General features: G+C 55.8%; 1 protein-coding gene across 6 annotated transcripts in view; it reads left to right on the top strand.

The window, feature by feature from the left end:
* Window positions 1-6,929: 6,929 nt before the first annotated feature.
* LOC101146405 (ras GTPase-activating protein 4) overlaps window positions 6,930-22,120 on the top strand; it is a 37,413-nt gene continuing 22,222 nt past the window's right edge. For 5 of the 6 annotated variants that reach the window (XR_008681445.2, XR_008681446.2, XR_008681444.2 and 2 more), the window contains exons 1-6: window positions 6,950-7,094; window positions 12,753-12,809; window positions 14,452-14,565; window positions 15,084-15,145; window positions 17,921-18,050; window positions 21,503-21,584. Coding sequence is in view for 3 of the 6 variants with exons in the window: in XM_055392900.2 (XP_055248875.1) it covers window positions 7,030-7,094; window positions 12,753-12,809; window positions 14,452-14,565; window positions 15,084-15,145; window positions 17,921-18,050; window positions 21,503-21,584 (510 nt within the window). In the remaining 3 variants the exon portion in view is untranslated. Of the gene's footprint in view, window positions 7,095-12,752; window positions 12,810-14,451; window positions 14,566-15,083; window positions 15,146-17,920; window positions 18,051-21,502; window positions 21,585-22,120 lie in introns of all 6 variants that reach the window. The other variant, XM_055392899.2, reaches the window with a different exon arrangement.

The following is a 22,120-nucleotide window of genomic DNA, read 5'->3' as shown; positions in this document are numbered from 1 at the left end:
CGGGAGGTGGAGGTTGCAGTGAGCCGAGATCGAGCCACCGCACTCCAGCCTGGCAACAGAGCGAGACTCCATCTCAAAAAAATAAATAAATAAACAAAATAAAATAAATAAAAACATTTTTGTGGGTCTCTAAAAATACATAGCCAGAGGCTAGGGTATGGTGACTGTAATCCCAGTGCTTTGGGAGGCTGAGGCAGGAGGATTGCCTGATCCCATGAGTTCGAGACCATCCTAGGCAACATGGCAAGAACCCAGCTCTACTTAAAAAATATATTAATTTTTTTTTTTTGGACATTGCCCAGGCTGGAGTGCAGTGGCACAATCTTGGCTCACCATTACCTTCGCCTCCCAGGTTCAAGCAATTCTCCTGCCTCAGCCTCCCAAGTAGCTGGGACTACAGGCATGCGCCACCACACCTGGGTACTTTCTGTATTTTTAGTAGAGACAGGGTTTCACCATGTTGTCCAGACTGGTCTTGAATTCCTGACCTCAGGTGATCTGCCCGCCTTGGCCTCCCAAAGTGCTGGGAATACAGGTGTGAGCCACCGTGCCTGGCTGTTTTTATGCCCGCCAGAGATTGGTGTGTCTGGACTAAATGGTGGAGCCAGGACTAGGCTCCCCTCCTGGCCCCACCCTCTGACTCACCCTCTCCCCAGAGAGCAGTTTCTGGGAATGTGCTAAAAACTTGGCTGGCTTCCCTAGCTGAATCCTGTGTTAAGGATGTTCTGCCCTAGGAGTCCCCGAGCTCACAGGCTGTGCTCCCATGGGGAGGGATGATGGGGATGAGAAGGGGAGGGTTTCATGTGCCCTTAGGGGCTGGAGCCACAGCAGAATGGCAGGTGTTGAGAACAGTCCAGCAACCCCCAGGCAGGGAGCCTTCTTTTTTTTTTTTGACTTTTAAGACAGAGTTTCACTCTGTCGCCCAGGCTGGAGTGCAGTGGCCCAATCTCAGCTCACGGCAACCTCCACCTCCTGTGTTCAAGCGATTCTCCTGCCTCAGCCTCCCGAGTAGCTGGGGTTACAGGCATGCGCCGCCACCTCACCCAACTAATTTTTGTATTTTTTTTAGTAGAGATGGGGATTTCACCATGTTGGCTAGGCTGGTCTCGATCTCCTGACCACCACCAAGCGATCCACCTGCCTCGGCCTCCCAAAGTGCTGGGATTACAGGAGTGAGCCACTGTGCCCGGGCCCCAGTTTCCTTCTGAAATGGAGTGTGCTGTAGGATTCTTGGCATGTCATGGGAATCTCAGGCAAATAGAGGTGATTATCTACCCAACAGGGTGTCATGAGAATCAAATGAGAAAACTGTGGGTGCCAGGAGTCCAGGAGACATCTAGTGGGTGCTAAAGGCTGTCATCTGGGGTGTGACACGGAGAAATTCCATTTTTGAATTAATATATTTTTAAATTTTTATTTATTTATTTTTGAGACAGGGTCTCCCTCTATCACCCAGGCTGGAGACAGTAGTGCAATCTCAACTCACTGCAACCTCTGTGTCCTGGGTTCAAGCAATTCTCGTGCCTCAGCCTCCTGAGTAGTTAATCATGCCCAGTTAATTTTTTTGTATTTTTGGTAGAGACAGGGTTTCACCATGTTGGCCAGGCTGGTCTTGAACTCCTGACCTCAAGTGATCCAGCCGCCTCGGCCTCCCAAAGTTCTGGGACTATAGGCGTGAGCTGCTGTGCCTGGCATTGTTTATTTTTGTTTGTTCTTTCTTTTTTTGAGACAGGATCTCACTCTATCACCCAGGCTGGAGTGCAGTGGTGCAATCACAGCTCCCCGCAACCTCCACCTCCTGGGCTCAGGTGATCCTCCGAACTAGCTGGGACTACAGGCTCATGTCACCACTCATGGCTCCCTTTTTTTTTTTTTTTTTTTTTTTGTGTGTGTGTGTATTTTTTTGTGGAGACAGGGTTTCACAGTGCTTCCCAGGCTAGTCTCGAACTCCCGGGCTCAGGTGATCCGCCCACCTCAGCTTCCCCAAGTGCTGGGATTACAGGCATGAGCCACCAAGCTGGGCCTATGTATTTACGTTTTTTAAGAGACAAGGTCTCACTTTGTCGCTGAGGCTGGAGTGGAGTGGCATGATCATAGCTCCCTGCAGCCTCAACCTCCTGGGCTCAAGCAATCCTCCTGCCTCAGCCTCCTGAGTAGCTGGGACTGCAGGTGAGCACCACGATGCCCGGCTAATTTTTTAATTTTTTTGTAGAGACGGGTTCTTGCTGTGATGCCCCGGCTGGTCTCAAACTGACATGGAGAAATTTAAGATACTGCGGTGAATCTAGCCACTCTTTGGGCTCCCAAGCAAAAGAACCCCCTTTGTCTCTGTCCAAGGGCCTCCTTCTCCCGGCTCCCAGCAGAGATGCCAACAATCTGTCGCTGGCTCTCCCAGCCTTGTCTTGAAGAGGGATTCAGAGTGTAACAGTTGCAGTGGCAGCACAGGGCGTCCCATGTTGGTGTGAGATGAGGGGTCTGGGGCCAGGGCCAGCGATGGGGGTGTCTGCACCAAGCCACTTGTACAATGTGATGTGGGGCCTTCATGCCTGATTCTCGGGAAAGTCTGTGACATACTAGATATCCATCTAATGAACCCTTTTTTGTTCAGTTGGAGCTGGTTCTTGCTGCTTTGAACCAGAAACCGGGAAAGCGTGGCACAACAAAGCTAAGGGGCTTGTGGGTGGCATTATTGAGGGTCTACTGCTCTGGAGAAGGGAGGATTTCATTTGTTTACATCTGTTTTGTGCAGCTATACTCTAGAAGGGCTGGTGACCAGGTCACTGTGGGATCTAGAACTCTTGGCAGAGGTGGTTGAAGGCTCTGGGGGAGGGAGGGATGTGCTGGCTGGACTGTTCTAGGGAAACCAGCCATGGTTTAGGCCCCAAGGGCCTCTCTTGGAAGGCTGAGGTGGGAGGATCTCTTGAGGCCAGGAGTTCGAGACCAGCCTGGGCAACAACATAGCAAGACCTCATCTCTACAAAAAAATTTGAAAAGTAGCCGTACATGTTGGCTTGTGCCTATAGTCAAAGCTACTTGAGAGGCTGAGGCAGGAGGATTGCCTGAGGCCAGGAGGTCGAGACCAGCCTGGGCAACATAGTAAGACCTCATCTCTATAAAAAAAATTTTACATTAGCTGTACGTGTTGGCTTGTGCCTACAGTCAAAGGTATTTGAGAGGTTGAGGCAGGAGGATTGCTTGAGGCCAGGAGTTCAAGACTAGCCTAGGCAACATAGTGAGACACCATCTGTACAAAAAAATACAAAGTTAATGGTGCATGGTGGTGTATGCCATGGTCCCAGCTACTCCAGAGGCTGAGGTGGAAGGATCACTTGCACCCAGAAGGTCAAGGCTACAGTTAGCCATGATCCTACCACTGCACTCCAGCCGGGTCCACAGAGCAAGACCATGTCTCTCTCTAAAAAAAAAAAAAAAAAAGAGAGAAAAAGAAAAAAAAGAGGCCGGGCGTGGTGACTCAAGCCTGTAATCCCAGCACTTTGGGAGGCCAAGGCGGGTGGATCACCTGAAGTCAGGAGTTCAAGACTAGCCTGACCAACATGGTGAAATCCCATCTCTAAAAAAATACAAAAATTTGCTGAGCATGATGGCAGGTGCCTGTAATCCCAGCTACTTGGGAGGCTGAGACGGGAGAATTGGTTGAACCTGGGAGGCAGAGGTTGCAGTGAGTCGAGATGGCACCATTGTACTCCAGCCTGGGTAACAAGAGCGAGACTCCGTCTCAAAAAAAGAAAAAGGATTACAAGACTGATAACGAGTAGGCTACTAGGACCGGGGGAGCTGACATTCTCCTGAATGTTGGTGGCCCTGTACTCGGAAACAGCCACCACCTTGGGAAACGTGGCAAATCCAATGGACTTTCTGCATGCCCCTGTCTTCTGGCCTGGAGATGCTTTTTCTAGGAATTTATTCTCAGCTGCATTTGCTCCCATGCAAAATGTGTGAGCCATGCAGTTGTCAGGTAAAAGCAAATGTTGGCAACAATTGGCCTGTCCACTAACAGGGAACCCAGACCTGTTGAAGAGAGATGGTATGTCTGCCCAGTGACAGAGAGAATGGGCATGCTTGCTTGCTTGCTCTTTTTTTTTTTTTTTTTTTTTTTTTTGAGACAGGGTCTTGCTCTGTTGCCCAGGCTGGACTGCAGTGGCGCGATCTTGGCTCACTGCAACCTCTGCCTCCCCCCAGATCCAAGCAATTCTCCTGCCTCAGCCTCCTGAGTAGCTGGGACTACAGGCGTGTGCCACCACGGCCAGCTAATTTTTGTATTTTTAGTAGAGATGGGGCTTCAGCATGTTGACCAGGTTGCTCTCAAACTCCTGACCTCAGGTGATCTGCCCGCCTCAAGTCTCTCAAAATTCTTTTTTTTTCTTTCTTTTAAAAGACACATTTTCAGCCAGGCACAGTGGCTCACACCTGTAATCCCAGCATTTTAGGAGGCTGAGGTGGGTGGATTATGCGAGGTCAGGAGTTTGAGACCAGCCTGGCTGATATGGTGAAACCCTGTCTCTACCAAAAATACAAAAATTAGCCGGGTGTGGTGGTGGGTGCCTGTAATCCCAGCTACTCAGGAGGCTGAGGCAGGAGAATCACTTGAACCGGGGAGGCAGAGGTTGCAGTGAGCTAAGATCGCACCACTGCACTCCAGCCTGGATGACAGAGTGAGACTCCATCTCAAAAAATATATAAATAAATAAATATAAAAATAGAAGACACATTCTCCCTCAGTTGCCCAGGCTGGAGTGCAATGGTGCAATCATAGCCCACTGCAGCCCCAAACTCCTGGGCTCAAGCAATCCTCTTGCCTTGGCCTTCCCAAGTGTTGGGATTACAGGCCTGAGCGCCTGGCCAGGATGTTTTCTTATGTATAAATATGTATGACTCTCCAAGTTAAAATAAGTGAAACTGTAAGTGTAAACTGTAAGCTACTATTTGTGTATAAAAGAAAAAATATACATATATATATATGCTGATGCATTATAAGCAGAGACTGCTGCCAGAACAACTCACAAGGAACTAAGAACACTAGATGCCTGTGGGAGGGAATCTGTGGCTGGGTGAGACTTGTAAGACTTACTTTTCTTTTTTTTTTGGGACAGAGTTTCACTCTTGTCGCCCAGGCTGGAGTACAATGGCGCGATCTCGGCTCGCTACAACCTCCACCTCCCAGGTTCAAGCGATTCTCCTGCCTCAGCCTCCCTAGTAGCTGGGATCACAGGTGCCCACTACCACGTCCAGCTTAATTTTTTGTATTTTTAGTAGAGACAGCGTTTCACTATGTTGGCCAGGCTGGTCTCGAACTCCTGACCTCAGGTGATCCACCGGCCTCAGCTTCCCAAAGTGCTGGGATTATGGGCATGAGCTACCATGCCCGGCTAGAGACTTACTTTTCATTGTAATAATTGCAAACTCTCAGTATCTTTTGAATTTGATCAAATGTGCATGTACCATACAAATAACAAAATAGGAAAACAATATAACAGAAACTAGAATCTGTGCTAGACAGCCCCCCACACACAATATCTCCTGTGTACTTTTGTTTTTTGAGACAGAGTCTCAATCCTTTACCCAGGCTGGAGTACAGTGGCTGGATCTCAGGTCACTGCAACCTCCCACTCCCAGGTTCAAGCGATTATCCTGCCTCAGCCTCCCGAGTAGCTGGGATTACAGGTACCCACCACCATGCCCGGCTAATTTTTGTATTTTTAGTTGAGATGGGGTTTTGCCGTGTTGGCCAGGGGACCTCAGGTGATCCGCCCACCTCGGCCTCCCAAAGTGCTGGGATTATAAGCGTGAGCCAGCACATCACAATATCTCCTGTGTACTTTGGGCAGGTGTTTCTGCTCTCACGACCTCTTTGCAGCCGATGAAACTGAACCAGCTCACAAGCTCAGGAAGCTGCCCAGGGTCACCCAGCAAGGGAGTGAGTGGTGAAGCTGGGTCCCGACCCAATTCTGCGGTCATGCTTGCGACAATGCCCTCAGGGAAGCCAGCTCCCCAGGGCCAGTCACTGCTGTGCAGGGCCCCAAGACTGAGCCATGAAGATGGATAATTCTAGAAACTCCGCTCTGGACAGGATCTGTGAGAAGGATCTCGCCCCAGTGGAAAGACCTGCCATCAGGGAGTACTTGGGAGACCAACCCTGGCAAACCGGGCCCCGCCCCGGTGCTACCTGTGTGACCTCCTGACCCTCCAACAGGAAATCTTCCCACTGTGAACCTCATCCAGGTCCACTGTGGGGGGACGCAGGAGGAGTAAATGAGGTGACAATTGAGAAAGCCGCTCCTCCCAAGCACGTGCACAAAAAATCAAAACAAAAACAGGTCTCTCAGACCCAAAACCTCTGAGCTGCCCGGGCTCTCTTTGTCTCCTTCTGGGTCCAGGTGGCTGTGATATAAACACTCCTGTTGGCTATTGGTTACATTCGTCCGAACGCTCATTCACTCAACTCACATCCACGCAGGGCCTTCCACGCGCCAGACTTCGGTGGTCCCGGCGCGGTGGGAACGTGTCCCCTCCTTGCACGCGCTCCCCGCCCAGGCCCGCGTGTCCCCAGCTTACAGTCAGAGTCACCCCCCATCCCCCGGTGCTCGGTGCTCCTCGGTACTCGCGCTCGGACCACACCCGCCGCCCACACGCACCCGCGGCCCAGGCCACGCGGCCCGGACCCCCACCCGCTCCTCCAACCCCCCTAGAGCCACCGCGCACGCTGCCCGGCGAGCGTCAGCGCCTCCTCACAGGCCCCGCCCCCTCACGCCCCAGACGGCCAATGAGAGCTGCGGCCCCGGCCGGCCCCTCCCCGCCCTGGGGAACCCCGGTCGCGGATTGGCCGGCCCTGGCGCAGTGTCCCCCGCACGTGGGGCGGGGGCGGGGTGAGTGGAGTGGCAGCGAAGCCCCGCCCCCGCCGCCCCGCCCCCGCCTCTCCCCGGCCCGCCCCCCCTGCGGCGCCCAGTCCAGCGCCCGCCGCCCGCCACCCCGGACCCCGGTGTCTGGCTTCCCCCGAGCCGGGACCCCGCGATGGCCAAGCGCAGCTCGCTGTACATCCGCATCGTGGAGGGGAAGAACCTGCCCGCCAAGGACATGTGAGCGCGGCCGGGGGTGGGAGCCCCAACTTTCCGGGGAGGGGCACTGCCCCCCAGGACGCCTGACCTTTCCGTGGTCCACCCACAAGAGCAGCGGAGAGGGTGCGGGAGTGCGGCCGTGGTGGGGGATCGGCGGGGAAAATGGGGACAGTGACATTTTCTGCGAGCACCAGACGGGGTGACAACCGGGGGGGGGAAGTATCACCGAGGGCTGGGGGCTGGGAACTAGGGAGGGGGCGAGAATTTGTCAGCGATCCGCGGCTCACGAGGGGAAGGGGCTTTGATACGACAGGAGCTGGAGCCTGGTGACATGCCAGGGGAGACGTCTTGGTGATCTGCCCCCGGGGTGGGGTTGGAGGGGGTGGGGTGTCCCCCGCAAAGGAAGGGTCTTCCTCAGTAGTTCCAGAGCCCTTAATGCCCCAGAGTGTGCACCTGAAGCACATGCTGGGGCCCAGGGGCTGTCCCCGGGCTTCCTGCTGTGCACTCGGGTAGGAGGGACTGGCATGAAAAGTGAGAACAGGTCAGGAGGCCAGGACAGGTGCAGGACTGTGGGGGAGGGAAGGAGGGTAGTAACTGTCGCTTGTGCCTTGGGCTTTACACCTGAGCCATCCCGTTAATCCTCACAACCACCCTGAAAGGCAGTTCTCACCGTTCCATTTTACAGATGAGAAAACCGAGGATCAGAGAAGTGAAATGCTGGCTCCAAGTGGCAGGCAGAGCAGGGTCTTGAGTCTAGGGCTTCTAACAGGCACTGACATCTGGGGATTCCCCTGGTCCCTGGCTCGATTTGGGGAGGTTTCAGGGGCCCCTTGTTCCACTCTTCTCAGTAGGTCCCAGGGCTGAGCTGCCTGACCCCTGGCCCCCCATCTTGGTCTTGCCACCACCTTCCTCATGTACAGGGTTTAGGCAGCTCCCTGCTCCTAGAGCCTCAGTTTCCCCTCTTTAAACTAGGGGTTGAAATCCCTCTAGAGGAAGAGGGGGAAAGCTCAAAGGTCAAGGGGCACTGGCTGCCTGGAGGAGGAGGGTGGGAGGGGGAAAAGGGGAACCTGGAGGAAACAGAGTCCAAAGTCTGCGGAGCTGCAGTTCCCCACCCCTTGGGCGCCCCGGGCTCCTGGATGCAGAGAAGTGGCCAGCATGGGCGAGGGGGTGGAGCAGGGTGGGGGACAGGCACTCTGCTCACACATATGTATGGTGGCCCCTGTGAGCTTCCCAGCAAGCTCAGCGCGCCACCACCGAGAGCAGTGCCAGTTCCAGGCCCCCTGGGTCTGATGAGGCCCAGCTCAGCAGTTACCATGACAATGGGGAAGGGAGGGCGGTGGGCATCCCTAGGTGGGTTTCTGTGCTTGGAGACTTGGAGGGAGGTGGAGTGGGAGCTGGCAGTGAGGTCTGTGGGCTGGGAAGGCAGAGGAGCTCTGAGAAGGGTCTCAGCCTCCAGGCCCAGCCTTTAAGCATCCCCCACCCCCTGCTACCACTGGCACTAGGAACTAGGTCATCTTGGCCTCTTCTGGCTGGTGGTGGCTGGGAGGAGCAGCCCCTCCGTCTGTCGCCTCCCTCCTCATCCCCACAGCAGCTGGCCCTAGTGCCTGGCTCCAGGCTCTCTCCAGCCCAGGGCAGCAAAGCTCTTGGAGTATGCCCACCTGGGAGCCCAGTGCCTGGTTCCCTGCTCAGTGCTTTGCCTCTGGGCAAAGGGGTTCCATCTACAGTGGAGGGGTGCCTTGGGATCTCGATCCTCACCCTGCCCCCCTGCCTGCCCTATTCACGTCTCCTTTGCAACCCCCCATCTTCCCCTGTGGCTTGCATACACAGCTCTGACCTGTCAGCCGCCTCTTAAACCATCCCATAAACAGTCCCTCACATTTGGGCTACTACCCTTCACATCTCTGCTTTCACCCATGTGTGGGGACTTCTGCCTTCAAGCACTCCACTTCAGTCCTCCAGAAAACTCCTATTCAATCTTCAGGACTCCTCTCAAACTTCTCCTCTCCAGGGCATTCCCTGGTGCACTTGGGCAGAGTTCCTGGCTCCTGGTCTCGCCCCCCAGCACTCTGGGTGGCAGGAGGAAGCCCCTGGTGTGGCAGTTCCTCCGTCAAGTGGTGCCTGTCCCAGCTGACTGTGAGGTCAGGGACTGCGACTCATTCATCCTGGCACCGGGTCCATAGTAGGGAGAATAAGAGGTGTTGAGGACTTCCCCCACTTAATCCTCTTCTTAGCTTTATAAGATAGACATCCTCGGTTTGCACATTGGGAAACTGAGGCTCAGGAAGTGAAAGCCATTTGCCAAGAGGGTAGGTAGAGAAGTCAGGATTCAGATTGCCTTTGCTGCCGACAGGCTGAGAATTCTAGCCTGCCCGCGGCTGTAAGCTTGCGGCTGGGCTCAGTGAGACTGAGCCTCGGAAATCCTATGCAAAGCATTTGGCTGCAGAGTCGGGCAGGGGTTTGGAGATCATGGGAGGCCCTCACTGAGTACTGGAGTTTCACTGTGCCTCACCAGCACCCCGCCTATCTTCTGAGTAGCATCTCATCCAGCCAGGGCTTGCATACTTCTGAGGACGGGGAGCTTACCACCTCTCATAGTGGCTCATCTTGACTGAGACAGTTCCAAGGAGGAAGCTGTCCTCACACAGCTGCCAGCTGCCTTCCTGCCACTTCTACTCATGGGTTTTTATTCCTCTAAAGGGCACAGAGCGCAGCTGCATTCCCCATCACTGCTAGCTTTCAGAGCCTGCCTGTTCCTGCCCTGCCTCTTCCCACTGTCTCTCATCCCCACGTACCTAGGCATGAGCCAAGTCTCACGATGACCAGTGACCCACTGCCTCCCACACCAAGTGGCCTTGGGGACTGGCCCAAGGCTATTTCGGGGTTTTCCCTGATCCTCCTCCTTCCACAGCCTAGAAACTGCCAAGGCCCTAAATATAGAGGCCCCGAAAGTAGCCAGACAGGGCCAGTGGCAACTGGCTCGGGAAAGGAGAAATGAGAGAGGTGGGCAGCCTAGGGGCCTCAACACTAGCGAAGAAGGAACTGGGCAGGGCTTGGGTCCCAGCAGCCCACTGGGGACCATGGTTGGGCCCAGGTCCTTAAATCTGGCCTCGGCCTGCTCTCAATACCGTCCTCTTGCCCCACCTCTGATCCAGCCACCCAGCTCTTCACAGTCCTTGCACACCAGGACTCGGGTCCTGCTTCCAGGCCTTTGGAAGCAGTAGCAGCCCAGTAGTGGGGGACAGCCCACGGAGGTCCCCTGTTGCCTCAGTCAGTACTGACCTCTCCCTGCCTCCTCTGAGCTCCTTGTATGGCTCCTGGATCCTGCAGCCCAGCCCAGCACCTGGGGTGTTCAGAGGCCTGATTTCTTAGCACCTGGAGTCCCCTGGCTTTGGGTTGATGGGATGCAAGCTGGGGTATTCACAGGGGGCTCCCTGGAGGGGGTGGGGGGGGCTCTTTATTTTATTTTATTTATTTCTGAGACAGAGTCTTGCTCTGTTGCCCAGGCTGGAGTGCAGTGGCGCGATCTTGGTTCACTGCAACCTCCTCCTCCGGGGTTCAAGGGATTCTCCTACCTCAGCCTCCCCAGTAGCTGGGATTACAGTTGTACACCACCACTACATTCGGCTAATTTTTGTATTTTTCGTAGAGACGGGGTTTCACCATGTTGGCCAGGCTGGTCTGGAACTCCTGGCCTCACGTGATCTGCCCACCTCGGCCTCCCAAAGTGCTGGGATTACAGGTGTGAGCCACCACACCTGGCCAGGAGGCGGGGGCTCTCAAATGATGGCAGGGGGAGGTTACAGTCAGAGATGCAGGCAGTGCTAACATTTACTGAGCACCTCCAAGACCTTCTCTATCGTCTCAGGACCCAGGGAAGCTCCCTTGTGAGCCGGGGTTACACTTCCCACTTTATAGGTAGGAAAACTGAGTCTTGGCAGACATTTCCTGTCTGTGTCCAGGAGCTTCTGGAGCTGTTGGCCCCAAATGCCTTCCTCTGCCGGAAGAGCCCCTTTTGAGAAGGGAAGCAGAGCTTGGAATTCCCCACCCTCCACCATAGAAACACACTTCCTTTTTATGGACACTCACTGGAGGAACAGTTCTAGAGACAGCCCTCACTTCCTCACTTTTACCCAGTACCAGCCCTAGGCCTGGCTGCAGGCCTCTCCCAGCCCCAGGAGCCCCCCAACACCTGAGACCCTTGGAACTGAGCGCGTGTTTGCCTTCCCCCATCCCTCTTTCCCCAGATAGCTGTTACATTTATTCATTCATTCACTCATCAGTTCATTCATTCGTCTGTTCATTCGGCAAACACTCATGGGCTGCCTGTCTTGTGCCAAGCCCTGTGGGGGCCCTGGGGACACAGGCATGCTCCCCGCCCCCAGGTAGCTCAGAGCAGGTGGGAGGCAGCTGATCACTACCAGGCTGGATGAAGTGGGCAGGCAGCGTGAGTCCAGGGAGGCCTTCCTCCCCATCCCGTCCTGGGGCGAGGGAGGGCTCTGGCAGGGCTGAAGGCCGACTGGACAGGAGGGACAGCAGTGTCGGTGTTGGGGAGAGCAGGAGCAAAGGCTCCAGGGAGAGTAAGGGGCTCGACTTTGGTGTGGAGGGTAGGGGTCCCAGGAGCTTGCCTGGGGCTGTTGCTTGGAGCTGTTTTGCGGGGAGGCAGGGATGGGGTAGGAGGGCATAGAAAGGAGGAACATTCTATCCCCTGCGGGAGGAACAGGAGGTTTCCAGTACTCCCTCCCTCTGTCCCTCTCCCTCCCCTCCCTGTCTTTCCCCTCTCCCTCTCTACCCCTCCCTCTCACCCCCTCCCTCAGTCTCCCCCTCCCTCTTTACTCCCTCCCTCTTACTCTCCTCCCTCTCTCCCTCTCCCTCTCACCCCCTCACTCAGTCTCCCCCTCCCTCTTACTCCCCTCCCTCTCTCCCCTTGTCTCTCTCCCGCCTCTCTCACCCCCTCAGTCTCCCCCTCTGTCTTACTCTCCTTCCTCTTACTCTCCTCCCTCTCTCCCCCTCCCTCTTACTCTCCTCCCTCTCTCCCCCTCCCTCTTACTCTCCTCCCTCTCTCCCCCTCCCTCTTACTCTCCTCCCTCTCCCCCTCCCTCTCACCCCTTCCCTCTCACCCCCTCACTCAGTCTCCCCCTCCCTCTTAACTCCCTCCCTCTTACTCTCCTCCCTCTCTCTCCCCCTCCCTATCATCCCCCTTCCCTCTTAACCCCCACCTCTCTCCTCCTCCCTCTCAGCCCCCTCCCTCTGTCTCCTCTTCCCTCTCTCTCGCCTCCCTGTCCGTCCCCTTCCCTTTCTGCCCCTCCCTCTGTCCCTCTCCCAGTCTCTCCCCTTCCTCCTTCCCCCTCCTTTCTTCTCCTTTCTCTCTCTACCCATCCCTGTCTCCGCCCCCTCCTTCTCCCTCCCCCACAACTCTCCCTCCATCTACTCCCACCCCTGCCCGCGAAAGGGGAGCCCTGGTGCGGGTTCCTGCCCTTCCCTCACCATCCGCTCCCGGGCTGAGGGCGGGGACCTGTGTTTGGCCGGAGGAGCCTGCGGTCTCCAAACCAGGACGCGGAGACTCAGCCTCCGCTCTCTTCCCCCGCACTCCTCCCGAGGGGCCAAAAGAGGGAGGAGCGTGCCGCGAGTCCCCGCCCCGATCCCGCCCTCCAGCCCCGCCCCTGCCTATTTGTCTTGCAGCACCGGCAGCAGCGACCCCTACTGCATCGTGAAGGTGGACAATGAGCCCATCATCAGGTACCGCCCCCACCCCCAGGACCGAGGGGCGCTCAGCCTCTCATCGGCCCGCGCTCTCCCCGCAAAGGGGCGTGAATTTTGTTGTGAATTTTGTACGGAGATGGGAGGGGGCTTGGAGCACCTGGTCCCCTGCCTGGGATTCCCCACCTCGCCCTGACACCCCAGCTAGGAGACGAGAAAGACCTTCAGGGAACTGGCCTGGCCAAGGGCCTCTCACCGGACTCTGTTCATCTTTGCAATCATCACAACCTCCGGGAGAGACAGATGCTGACGATTTGTAACAACAACTCTCATTTGTGGAGCCAGCCCTTTTCCAGCCCGTTTAGTTCTTGCAATTAACGAGATACGATATCATTAGACCCCATTTACAGACAAGGAAACTGAGGCTCAGGGAGACTAACTACCCTGGCCAAGGTCACATGCCTAGTAAAAGTGGCAGAGCCACACTGGAGCCCAAGTCTGGCCACCCCAGAGCCTGAACTCCCTTCTCCTCCCTGGTCCTGGCTCTAACTTGGGTCCTGTCCCCTGAGAGTCCCATAGTAATATCCCTCGAGGCTGGGCAACCCCAGCCTGCACCCTGAAGAGTCACTTCCTCCGGATGTCCCTTCCTCCATGGTCCCCATGATCTCTGGGCAGGGTCTTTGCTGTCCTCTCCCTTCCTTCACCCAGACTCCTGCTTCCAAGTTCATGGCCAGAGCTGCCCTACTGTTCTGCCCACCTGAGTGCCCGTGGCCTACTCGGAGCCAAGGCCACCAAACTCCCAGTCCTTCCCCACCTGCAAGCAGGCTCCCAGCCTTTCTCGAGGGTCTGCAAACCACAGACAGCAAGAGGGAGAGGGGTGTGATGGCTCTGATGCTCTTGATACAGAAGGGAAACAGATGACCTGTCTGAGAAGTGGTTGGCATGAGGTGGTCCCCTGAACTTTCATCCGGGTCCTTGGGGGCTTCAGCGTCTCCCCACCCGCTAGCCTGCTGAGTCCCATGAGTTGAAGGTTCTGATCCACAGGGGGTTGACCAGAGCTGGGTGAGGATGTGAGGCCAGGCTCAGCAGTCGCCCTGAGGCAGCTACCCTGTGACCTGAGGCCAATGCCTGCCAACTGTGATCTCAGTTTCCCCAAATGTAAAACAGCTGGAGAGGCTGGGCACGGTGGCTCACGCCTGTCATCCCAGCACTTTGGAAGTCCGAGGCGGGCAGATCACCTGAGGTCAGGAGTTCGAGAGCAGCCTGGCCAACAGGGTGAAACCCTGTCTCTACTAAAATGACAAAATTAGCTGGGCGTGGTGGCAGGCGTCTGTAACCCCAGCTACTCAGGAAGCTGAGGCAGGGAGAATTGCTTGAACCTGGGAGGCAGAGGTTGCAGTGAGCCGAGATGACGCCACTGCACTCTAGCCTGGGCGACAGAGCGAGACTCCATCTCAAAAAAATAAAATAAATAACAGCCAGAGAGAGGCAGCCCTGTGCCCCATCCAGAGCAGAGAGGAATGTCAGGGGGTAGTGATTGGTGGTGAACAGTAGGGTCTGGCACAGGGAAAACACATCAGTGGCAAAGCCAGTTGTTATAGGAGTAGGGGGAGATACAAGGAAGGTCCCAGCCCAGGGCCTGGGAGTGGCCTGGGCACATGCTGAGGGTTCTCTCCTGCAGGACAGCCACAGTGTGGAAGACCCTGTGCCCCTTCTGGGGTGAGGAGTACCAAGTGCACCTGCCGCCCACCTTCCACACTGTGGCTTTCTACGTCATGGATGAGGATGCCCTCAGGTGAGTGCCCCCCTCTCCAGCTGCGACCCAGACCTGGCCATCTGATTGCTCCCTGGCCCATTTCACCACCAGGACTCCTGGGTCCTTTTTGGCATCCTCTTTGCAGCCTGGAGGGAGGCAGAGCCTGGGGGCCTGGGAGGGCGAAAGGCTTGAGCGTGTGGGTGTGCACATGCGTGGCTCCATGGTGCATGCGCCACATACACACGTGTGTGTGCAGGCATGCGGGCACAAGTGTGCATGGACTACACGTGTGCGTGCAGGTGTGAGCTGTGAGATGGGCACCCAGAGAGTGTGAGCTTGGCATGTGTGGGCATGTGAGAAACCTATCACATCCCCCTAGAGGGTCCAGAACCCACAGCCTACAGAAGGGCCACAGGTCCAGCTCTGTTGGGTTACTCTGGAAATGACAGCGGTGTCCACCACCCTGCTCCCCCCAGGGGGGCCCTGAACTTGGTGGGAGGTCCCAGAGGGCAGATACTGAAGCCCTGCCCAGCTCTGCCTTCATCTCCCTCCTCTAGCCGGGACGACGTTATCGGAAAGGTCTGCCTTACAAGGGACACCATAGCCTCTCACCCTAAGGGTAAGTTCTCCCTTCCCTCCCGCACTGGTCTGCCCAGTCCCTGGCCTCCCTCCCACTCGGAGACCTCCCCTCTAGGCTCCGTCTGGTCTCCTGCTCAGGGAAAGCCATTTCTACTCTCCCCAGAAGCCGGGGCCACGTTCTGTACTCCTGGCCTCTGTTCTGCAGCATGTTCCCAAGCCTGGTTGTTACTGCCTCTTCCCTAGCGTGAAGAGGGGCTGCTATGGGTGGAATCTGAGGCCTCTGCTGGCAGAAGAAGGGGCCTCCTTACACTTTATTGCTGAAGCATAGGGACCCCTTCTCCAAATCAGGCCAGCTCCTTCTGTAACCCATGGGGTCGCCTCCATCTGGGCCCTAGTACTACTGTGTCCTAAGTCTGAAGGGTTGGCCTAGAGCCAGTCCAGGCTGGAGGTCCCTTTCAATTATTTCTGGGATGCAGACATTGTTTTGTGTTATTGTTTTTACAATTTTTATATAGTTTTTTTTTTTAAAAAAAAAAAAAAAAGGCCGGGCACGGTGGCTCACACCTGTAATCCCAGCACTTTGGGAGGCCGAGACGGGTGGGTCACAAGGTCAGGAGATCGAGACCATCCTGGCTAACACGGTGAAACCCCATCTCTACTAAAAATACAAAAAAATTAGCTGGGCGTGGTGGCAGGCACCTGTAGTCCTAGCTACTTGGCAGGCTGAAGCAGGAGAATGGCTTGAACCCGGGAGGCAGAGCTTGCAGTAAGCTGAGATCGCGCCACTGCACTCCAGCCTCAGCAACGGAGCAAGACTCCACCTCAAAAATAAATAAATAAATGAATAAAAAATAAAAATAAAAAATAAAATAGAGGCCGGGTGCAGTGGCTCACACCTATAATCCCAGCACTTTGGGAGGCCGAGGCAGGTGGATCACCTGAGGTCAGGAGTTCAAGACCAGCCTGGCCAACATGGCAAAACTCTGTCTCTACTAAAAATACAAAAAATTAGCTGGACGTGGTGGTGGGCACCTGTAATCCCAGCTACTCAGGAGGCTGAGGCAGGAGAATCGCTTGAATCCAGGAGGCGGAGGTTGCAGTGAGTCAAGATCACGCCATTGCACTCCAACCTGGATGACAGAGCAAGACTCCATCTCCAAAAGAAAAACAAAGATGGAGGCCGGGCATGGTGGCTCACACCTGTAATCCCAGTGGCAACTCACTTGAGATTAGGAGTTCAAGACCAGCCTCGTCAACATGGTGAAACCCTGTCTCTACTAAAAATATAAAAATTACCTGGGCATGGTGGCACTCACCTGTAATCCCAGCTACTAGGGAGGCTGAGACAGGAAAATCTCTTGAACCTGGGAGGCAGAGGTTGCAGTGAGCCAAGATTGCGCCATTGCACTCCAGCCTAGGTGACAGAGCAAGACTCTGTCTCAAAAAAAAAAAAAAATGGAGATGGGGGTCTCACTCTGTTGCCCAGGCTGGTCTTGAACTCCTGGCTTTTGACAGATCCTCCCGCCTTGGCCTCCCCAAGGTGCTAGGATTACAGGTGTGAACCACCATGCTCTGCCCAGACATGATTTTGAGGGTTCAGCCCTGTGCCAGCCTCACTGTGTGTGACCTTGGGCAGCTCTTGCCTTCTCTGGGCTTCTCTGAGGGTTCAAACCAGTTCTTGGATGCTATGGGCTCTGCCATCAGAGCCTTTGTGTGACGCTTACTGGCTTCCCCCCACACACACCTGCTCCTGTCTGTGACGCTGGGCCAGGGATGGGGGCAGGGCGGAGGCAGGTTCTGCTGACTCATGGGGCTTCTTGGCCCCTGCCAGGCCAAAGGCCTTTCCCACCTGCAGCCTTAGCCAGCATCTCTGGGGTCTAGTGGCCCCAGTGAGGCTATTCCTCCGGGTGCCTTGTAGCTTCCCCATCCAGGCCTCAGACCCTCCTCCCAGCAGCCCTAGGGGAGGGCCACTCTCTTCCTGTTTTAAGATGGGGAATCTGGCTGGGTACAGCGGCCCACACTTATAATCCCAGCACCTTAGGAGGCTGAGGTGGGAGGATGGCTTGAGGTCAGGAGTTTGAGACCAGCCTGAGCAACATAGCAAGACTCTATCTTTTTTTTTTTTTTTTTTGAGATGGGGTCTTGCTCTGTCACCCAGTCTGGAGTGCAATGGCGCAATCTTGTAGCTTCTCCATCTGGGCCTCAGACCCTCCTCCCAGCAGCCCTAGGGGAGGGCCACTCTCTTCCCGTTTTAAGATGGGGAATCTGGCTGGGTACAGCGGCCCACGCTTATAATCTCAGCACCTTGGGAGGCTGAGGTGGGAGGATTGCTTGAGGTCAGGAGTTTGAGACCAGCCTGAACAACATAGGAAGACTCCATCTTTTGTTTTTTTTTTTTTTTTTTGAGATGGGGTCTTGCTCTGTCACCCAGTCTGGAGTGCAATGGCGCGATCTGAGTTCAAGCAATTCTCCTGCCTCAGCCTCCTGAGGAGCTGGGATTACAGGCATGTACCACCACACCTGGCTCACAGGGTGAGACCCTGTCTCTAAAAACGAAGACGACAAAAGTGACACAATAGTGAGGGCACAGGCCCCAGGTCACTGACTTAGATTCTAATCCCAGCTCTTCCAACTGCTGTTTCTTCACCTGCTGAGCCTCAGTTTCCCCATCTGTCATTGGGGATACCAGCCCCTGCTTCACGGGTGCCTAGGGGATTCCCAGGAGATTATGGAGGTGCCTCAAGGTGCCTGGTGGGGCTGAGGGTGGAGGGTATGGGGGTTCAGGGCCGGGTCCCTGGCTGAGCTGACCCCACAGGTTTCAGCGGGTGGGCCCACCTGACGGAGGTCGACCCCGATGAGGAGGTGCAGGGCGAGATCCACCTGCGGCTGGAAGTGCGGCCAGGGGCCCGGGCCTGCCGGCTACGCTGCTCTGTGCTGGAGGCCAGGTGAGACTCAGGGGCCTGGGGGCGGGCAGTGGGTCCCCTGCAACTAGAGAAACCCAGTGAGGAAGCTGAGCCCCCCCTTGCCCCACCTCTACCTCCTGGTCCCAGAGCTGGCCACCTCCCATCAAAGCCTGCTCTCAAGAGAGGGTCTCGCCAGGCACGGTGTCTCACACCTGTAATCCCAGCACTTTGGGAGGCCGAGGCAGGTGGTTCACCTGAGGCCAGGAGTTCAAGACCAGCCTGACCACCATGGTGAGACCCTGTCTCTACTAAAAATACAACAATTAGCCGGGCATGGTGGCAGGCGCCTGTAATCTCAGCTACTCAGGAGGCTGAGGCAGGAGTCTTGAACCCAGGAGGCAGAGGTTGCAGTGAGCCGAGATGGCGCCACTGCACTCCAGCCTGGGTGACAAGCGAGACTGCATCTCAAAAAAAAAAAAAAAGAAAGAAAGAAAGAAAAAAGAGAGGGTCTGGGGAGGTTTTCTGGACTTGAAGATGCTTCTTGGGTGATTTCCACTCAAGGGGATATGTCCCTTAAGGGACAGTCTAATGTTCTCATGGAGGAACTGGAGCCATCACAGAGGAGTGGAGTAGGGGGTACGGGTGAGGAGAGCCCGAACTCTGATCACACAGCCTCAGTCCCCCAGTGCTAAGGCCGGCTTCCCTATGTTTAACGCCAGTGTGAACTTGGCCTGGTGGGAGTGTGTGTAAGTGGGTCCCTCGTGGGGCTGGGGGGGGTGGTGAAAAGAGTTGCTGAAAATCTCCCGATGGGCAAATTGAGGGTTCCCCCAAGGAAGGACAGTGGTTTGGATGGTTCCATGGGCCTGAGTCACCTGTGACAGGGCCACCCCCCAACCCCCAGGGTATTTTTAGCTGCAGGCTGCACTCCCGTCTGGGCCTGGGTCTGAGTCACACTCTGTCCGTGAGAAGCATCTTCCCTTCTGGCTCCAAACCCACCTCCCCAAGTCGCTCCCTGCCTGTGAGGCAGGAGGGTGGCCCCCAGCCAGGCAGCCCTATGGAGCCAGTGTTCCCCCCACCCTTGAGGGGTCAGCCTAAGAGGAAGACTTCCCTTGGGCAGAGGGGTGTGGGTCGGATGATGCCCATGTTGCTCACTCTGGCTTCCCGGGAGTTATTTTCTGTCGTGGGAAAATAGAAATGGATGGAAAATGTCTGGGCTTGGGCCAAGCCTCAGCCACGCCCCCACACTCGCTCACTCTCTGGCCTCTGCCATTCATTCCCCCCCGCCCCACCCCAACTCACCCGCTTCCTCCGTCCTTATCCTTTCCGGGCACCAGGCTGTCTGGGGGACAGGCATGCACACGTGTGCACCCGCTCACACACGTGGCCGGGCTCTGGGACCTCGGGGCCACTTCTCCCAGGCACCCATCGTCACCCACGGAGATGGGAGGCATGGAAGCATGTCTCCCTGGCCCTCCCCTCTCTCCAGGAATCTCCCCTCTCCCATCCTCTGGGGCCACAGTGGTTGGCCTTCTAGTGAGTCCTAGCAGGGGAGAGGAATGTCCAGGCCTCTCTCAGAGTGAGGGGACTTGTCCCCCGTTGTCCTCGGCAATGAGACTCCTGCTGCAATTCCAAGTCAGCCTAAGAAGGTCCATTTGCTGCAGAGGAAGAAAGAACATTTCCTCCTTATTTTTTCTGGGGAGATTCTCAATATTTCAGTAAAACCTTGGGGTTTTTTTGTTTTTTGTTTTTGAGACAATCTCGCTCCATCATCCAGGCTGGAGTGCAGTGGCCCGATCTCAGCTCGCTGCAACCTCCACCTTCTGGGTTCAAGCAATTCTCCTGCCTCAGCCTCCCTAGTAGCTGGGATTACAGGTGTGCACCACCACGCCCGGCTAATTTTTTGTATTTTTAGTAGAGACGGGACTTCACTATGTTGGCTAGGCTGGTCTCAAACTCGTGAACTCAGGTGATCTGCCTGCCTCGGCCTCCCAAAGTACTGGGATTACAGGCGTGAGCCACTGCACCCGGGCTGTTTTTTTTTTTGTTTTTTTTTTTTTTTTTGAGGCAGTCTGGCTCTGTCGCCCAGGCTGGAGTGCAGTGGCATTTTCTTGGCTCACTGCAACCTCTGCCTCCCCAGGTTCAAGCAATTCTCCTGCCTCAGCCTCCTTCCCAAAGTGCTGGGATTATAGGAATGAGCCGCTGCACCCAGCCTCAATGTTGGGGTTTTATTAGACAGTCTTGAGGGGGAAGAAAGGCAGGTATGAGAGGCTTAAAATATCAAAGATGAGTGGGCTTTGGTGTTCTTCCACAAAGAGTTCTAAGTAGGGGATACTGGCAGGGTGCAGTGGCTCACTCCAGTAATCCCAGTGCTTTGGGAAGCAGAGGTGGGAGGATCTCTTGAGGCCCGGATTTCGAGACCAGCCTGGGCAACAGCAAGATCCTGTCTCTACAAAAAAATTTAAAAATTAGCCAGGTGTGGTGGGGCACACCTATAGTGCCAACTACTTAGGAGGCTGACGTAGGAGGATTGCTTGAGCCCAGGAGGTGGAGGCTGCAGTGAGCTATGATTGCATCACTGTACTCCAGCCTGAGCAACAGAGCAAGACCCTGTTTACAAAAAAAAGAAAAGAATAAAAGGGCCAGGCGCGGTGGCTCACGCCTCTAATCCCAGCACTTTGGGAGGCCAAGGCAGGTGGATCACCTGAGGTCAGGAGTTCGAGGGCAGCCTGGCCAACCTGGTGAAACCCCGTCTCTACTAAAAATATGAAAATTAGCTGGGCGTGGTGGCAGGCACCTGTAATCCCAGCTACTCAGGAGGCTGAGGCAGGAGAATTACTTGAACCCGGGAGGCGGAGGTTGCAGTGAGCTAAGATTGCACCATTACACTCCAGCCTGGGCGACAGAGCAAGACTCCATCTCAAAAAAAAAAAAAAAAGCTGGGGGTACCATGACTAGACTAGGGCTGTGTAAAGACCCATCTATGGAGAAAGGGCAGGGCCGCCCATCAGGGCTGCACCTCACTCCTCCACCAAGTAGAGCGACATTACTGAGGCAGACCTTCCAGAAGCACACTCTCTCCCTAAACCTGAGCCCAGTAGCGATTCACTTTTCCATTTTCCTGATGAGGAAACCGAGGCTCAGGGCAGCCCTGGGAATGGAGGGCTGGGAACATTGCCCCGGCGGTCCCCTGGCAGCACTCACACCACCCCCCTGCCACCCCCAGAGCAAGGTGCAGCCACTGGCCTACAGCTGCCCGGTGGGAAGGACCCATGGCCTCTACCTTGGGGGGTTCTTGGCCACATGGGCGATCCTGGGGAGATGGCTATGGGAGCAGGGCCCAGAAAGGGCAGAGGCGCACTGTCCACAGTCAGCTTGCCAGGGACGGAATGTGCCCAGGCCTTTTGGCCCGCTGTGGTTACATAATGGTGGTGACAAGTGGGGGAGGGGGGGCTCAGGGACAAGTCGATGATCCAATCTTCCTCCACCCCCACCAGGGATCTGGCCCCAAAGGACCGCAATGGCGCATCTGACCCCTTCGTCCGAGTGCGCTACAAGGGCCGGACACAGGAGACCTCGGTGAGGAGGCCAGAGGGCAGGGAAGGGGCAGGGGGCTCGGGGGACGTGCCAGCCACGCCCCCGTTGCTCACCTCACCACCTGCTCACCGTCCCCTGGTGGGACAGATTGGGGGCCACAGTCTTACAGAGGAGGCCCAGGGAAAGGGGCGACCTCTCTGAGGGGACATAATAGGTCCCAGGACCTCTGGGGCCAACTTCGCTCACTCCCGGCCATGCTTGGGGGTAAGGAGGGGATTGAGACAGCCGGAGTGGGGTTTATTGATTGAGACAGCCGGAGTGGGGTTTATTTGGGAACACCCATGCTGCCTTCCCCACCCCCAGGAAACGTCCAGAGTCGAGGGCCGAGTCCTGGGCACGAAGACACCAAGGTCTGCTGTCTCAGTATAGTCGCTACTGTTTTTGTTTTGTGTTTTGTGGTGTTTTTTTTTTTTCTGAGGCCAAGTCCCACCCTGTCACCCAGGCTGGAGTGCAGTGGCTGGATCTCAGCTCACTGCAGGCTCTGCCTTCCCAGTTTGAGAGATTCTCCTGCCTCAGCC

This window comes from Gorilla gorilla, chromosome 6, assembly GCF_029281585.2.
Source record: "Gorilla gorilla gorilla isolate KB3781 chromosome 6, NHGRI_mGorGor1-v2.1_pri, whole genome shotgun sequence".
In the NCBI taxonomy this organism is placed as follows: Eukaryota; Metazoa; Chordata; class Mammalia; order Primates; family Hominidae; genus Gorilla; species Gorilla gorilla.
The sequence above is the reverse complement of the archived record's forward strand: the minus strand, read 5'-3'. Positions and strand labels throughout refer to the sequence as shown.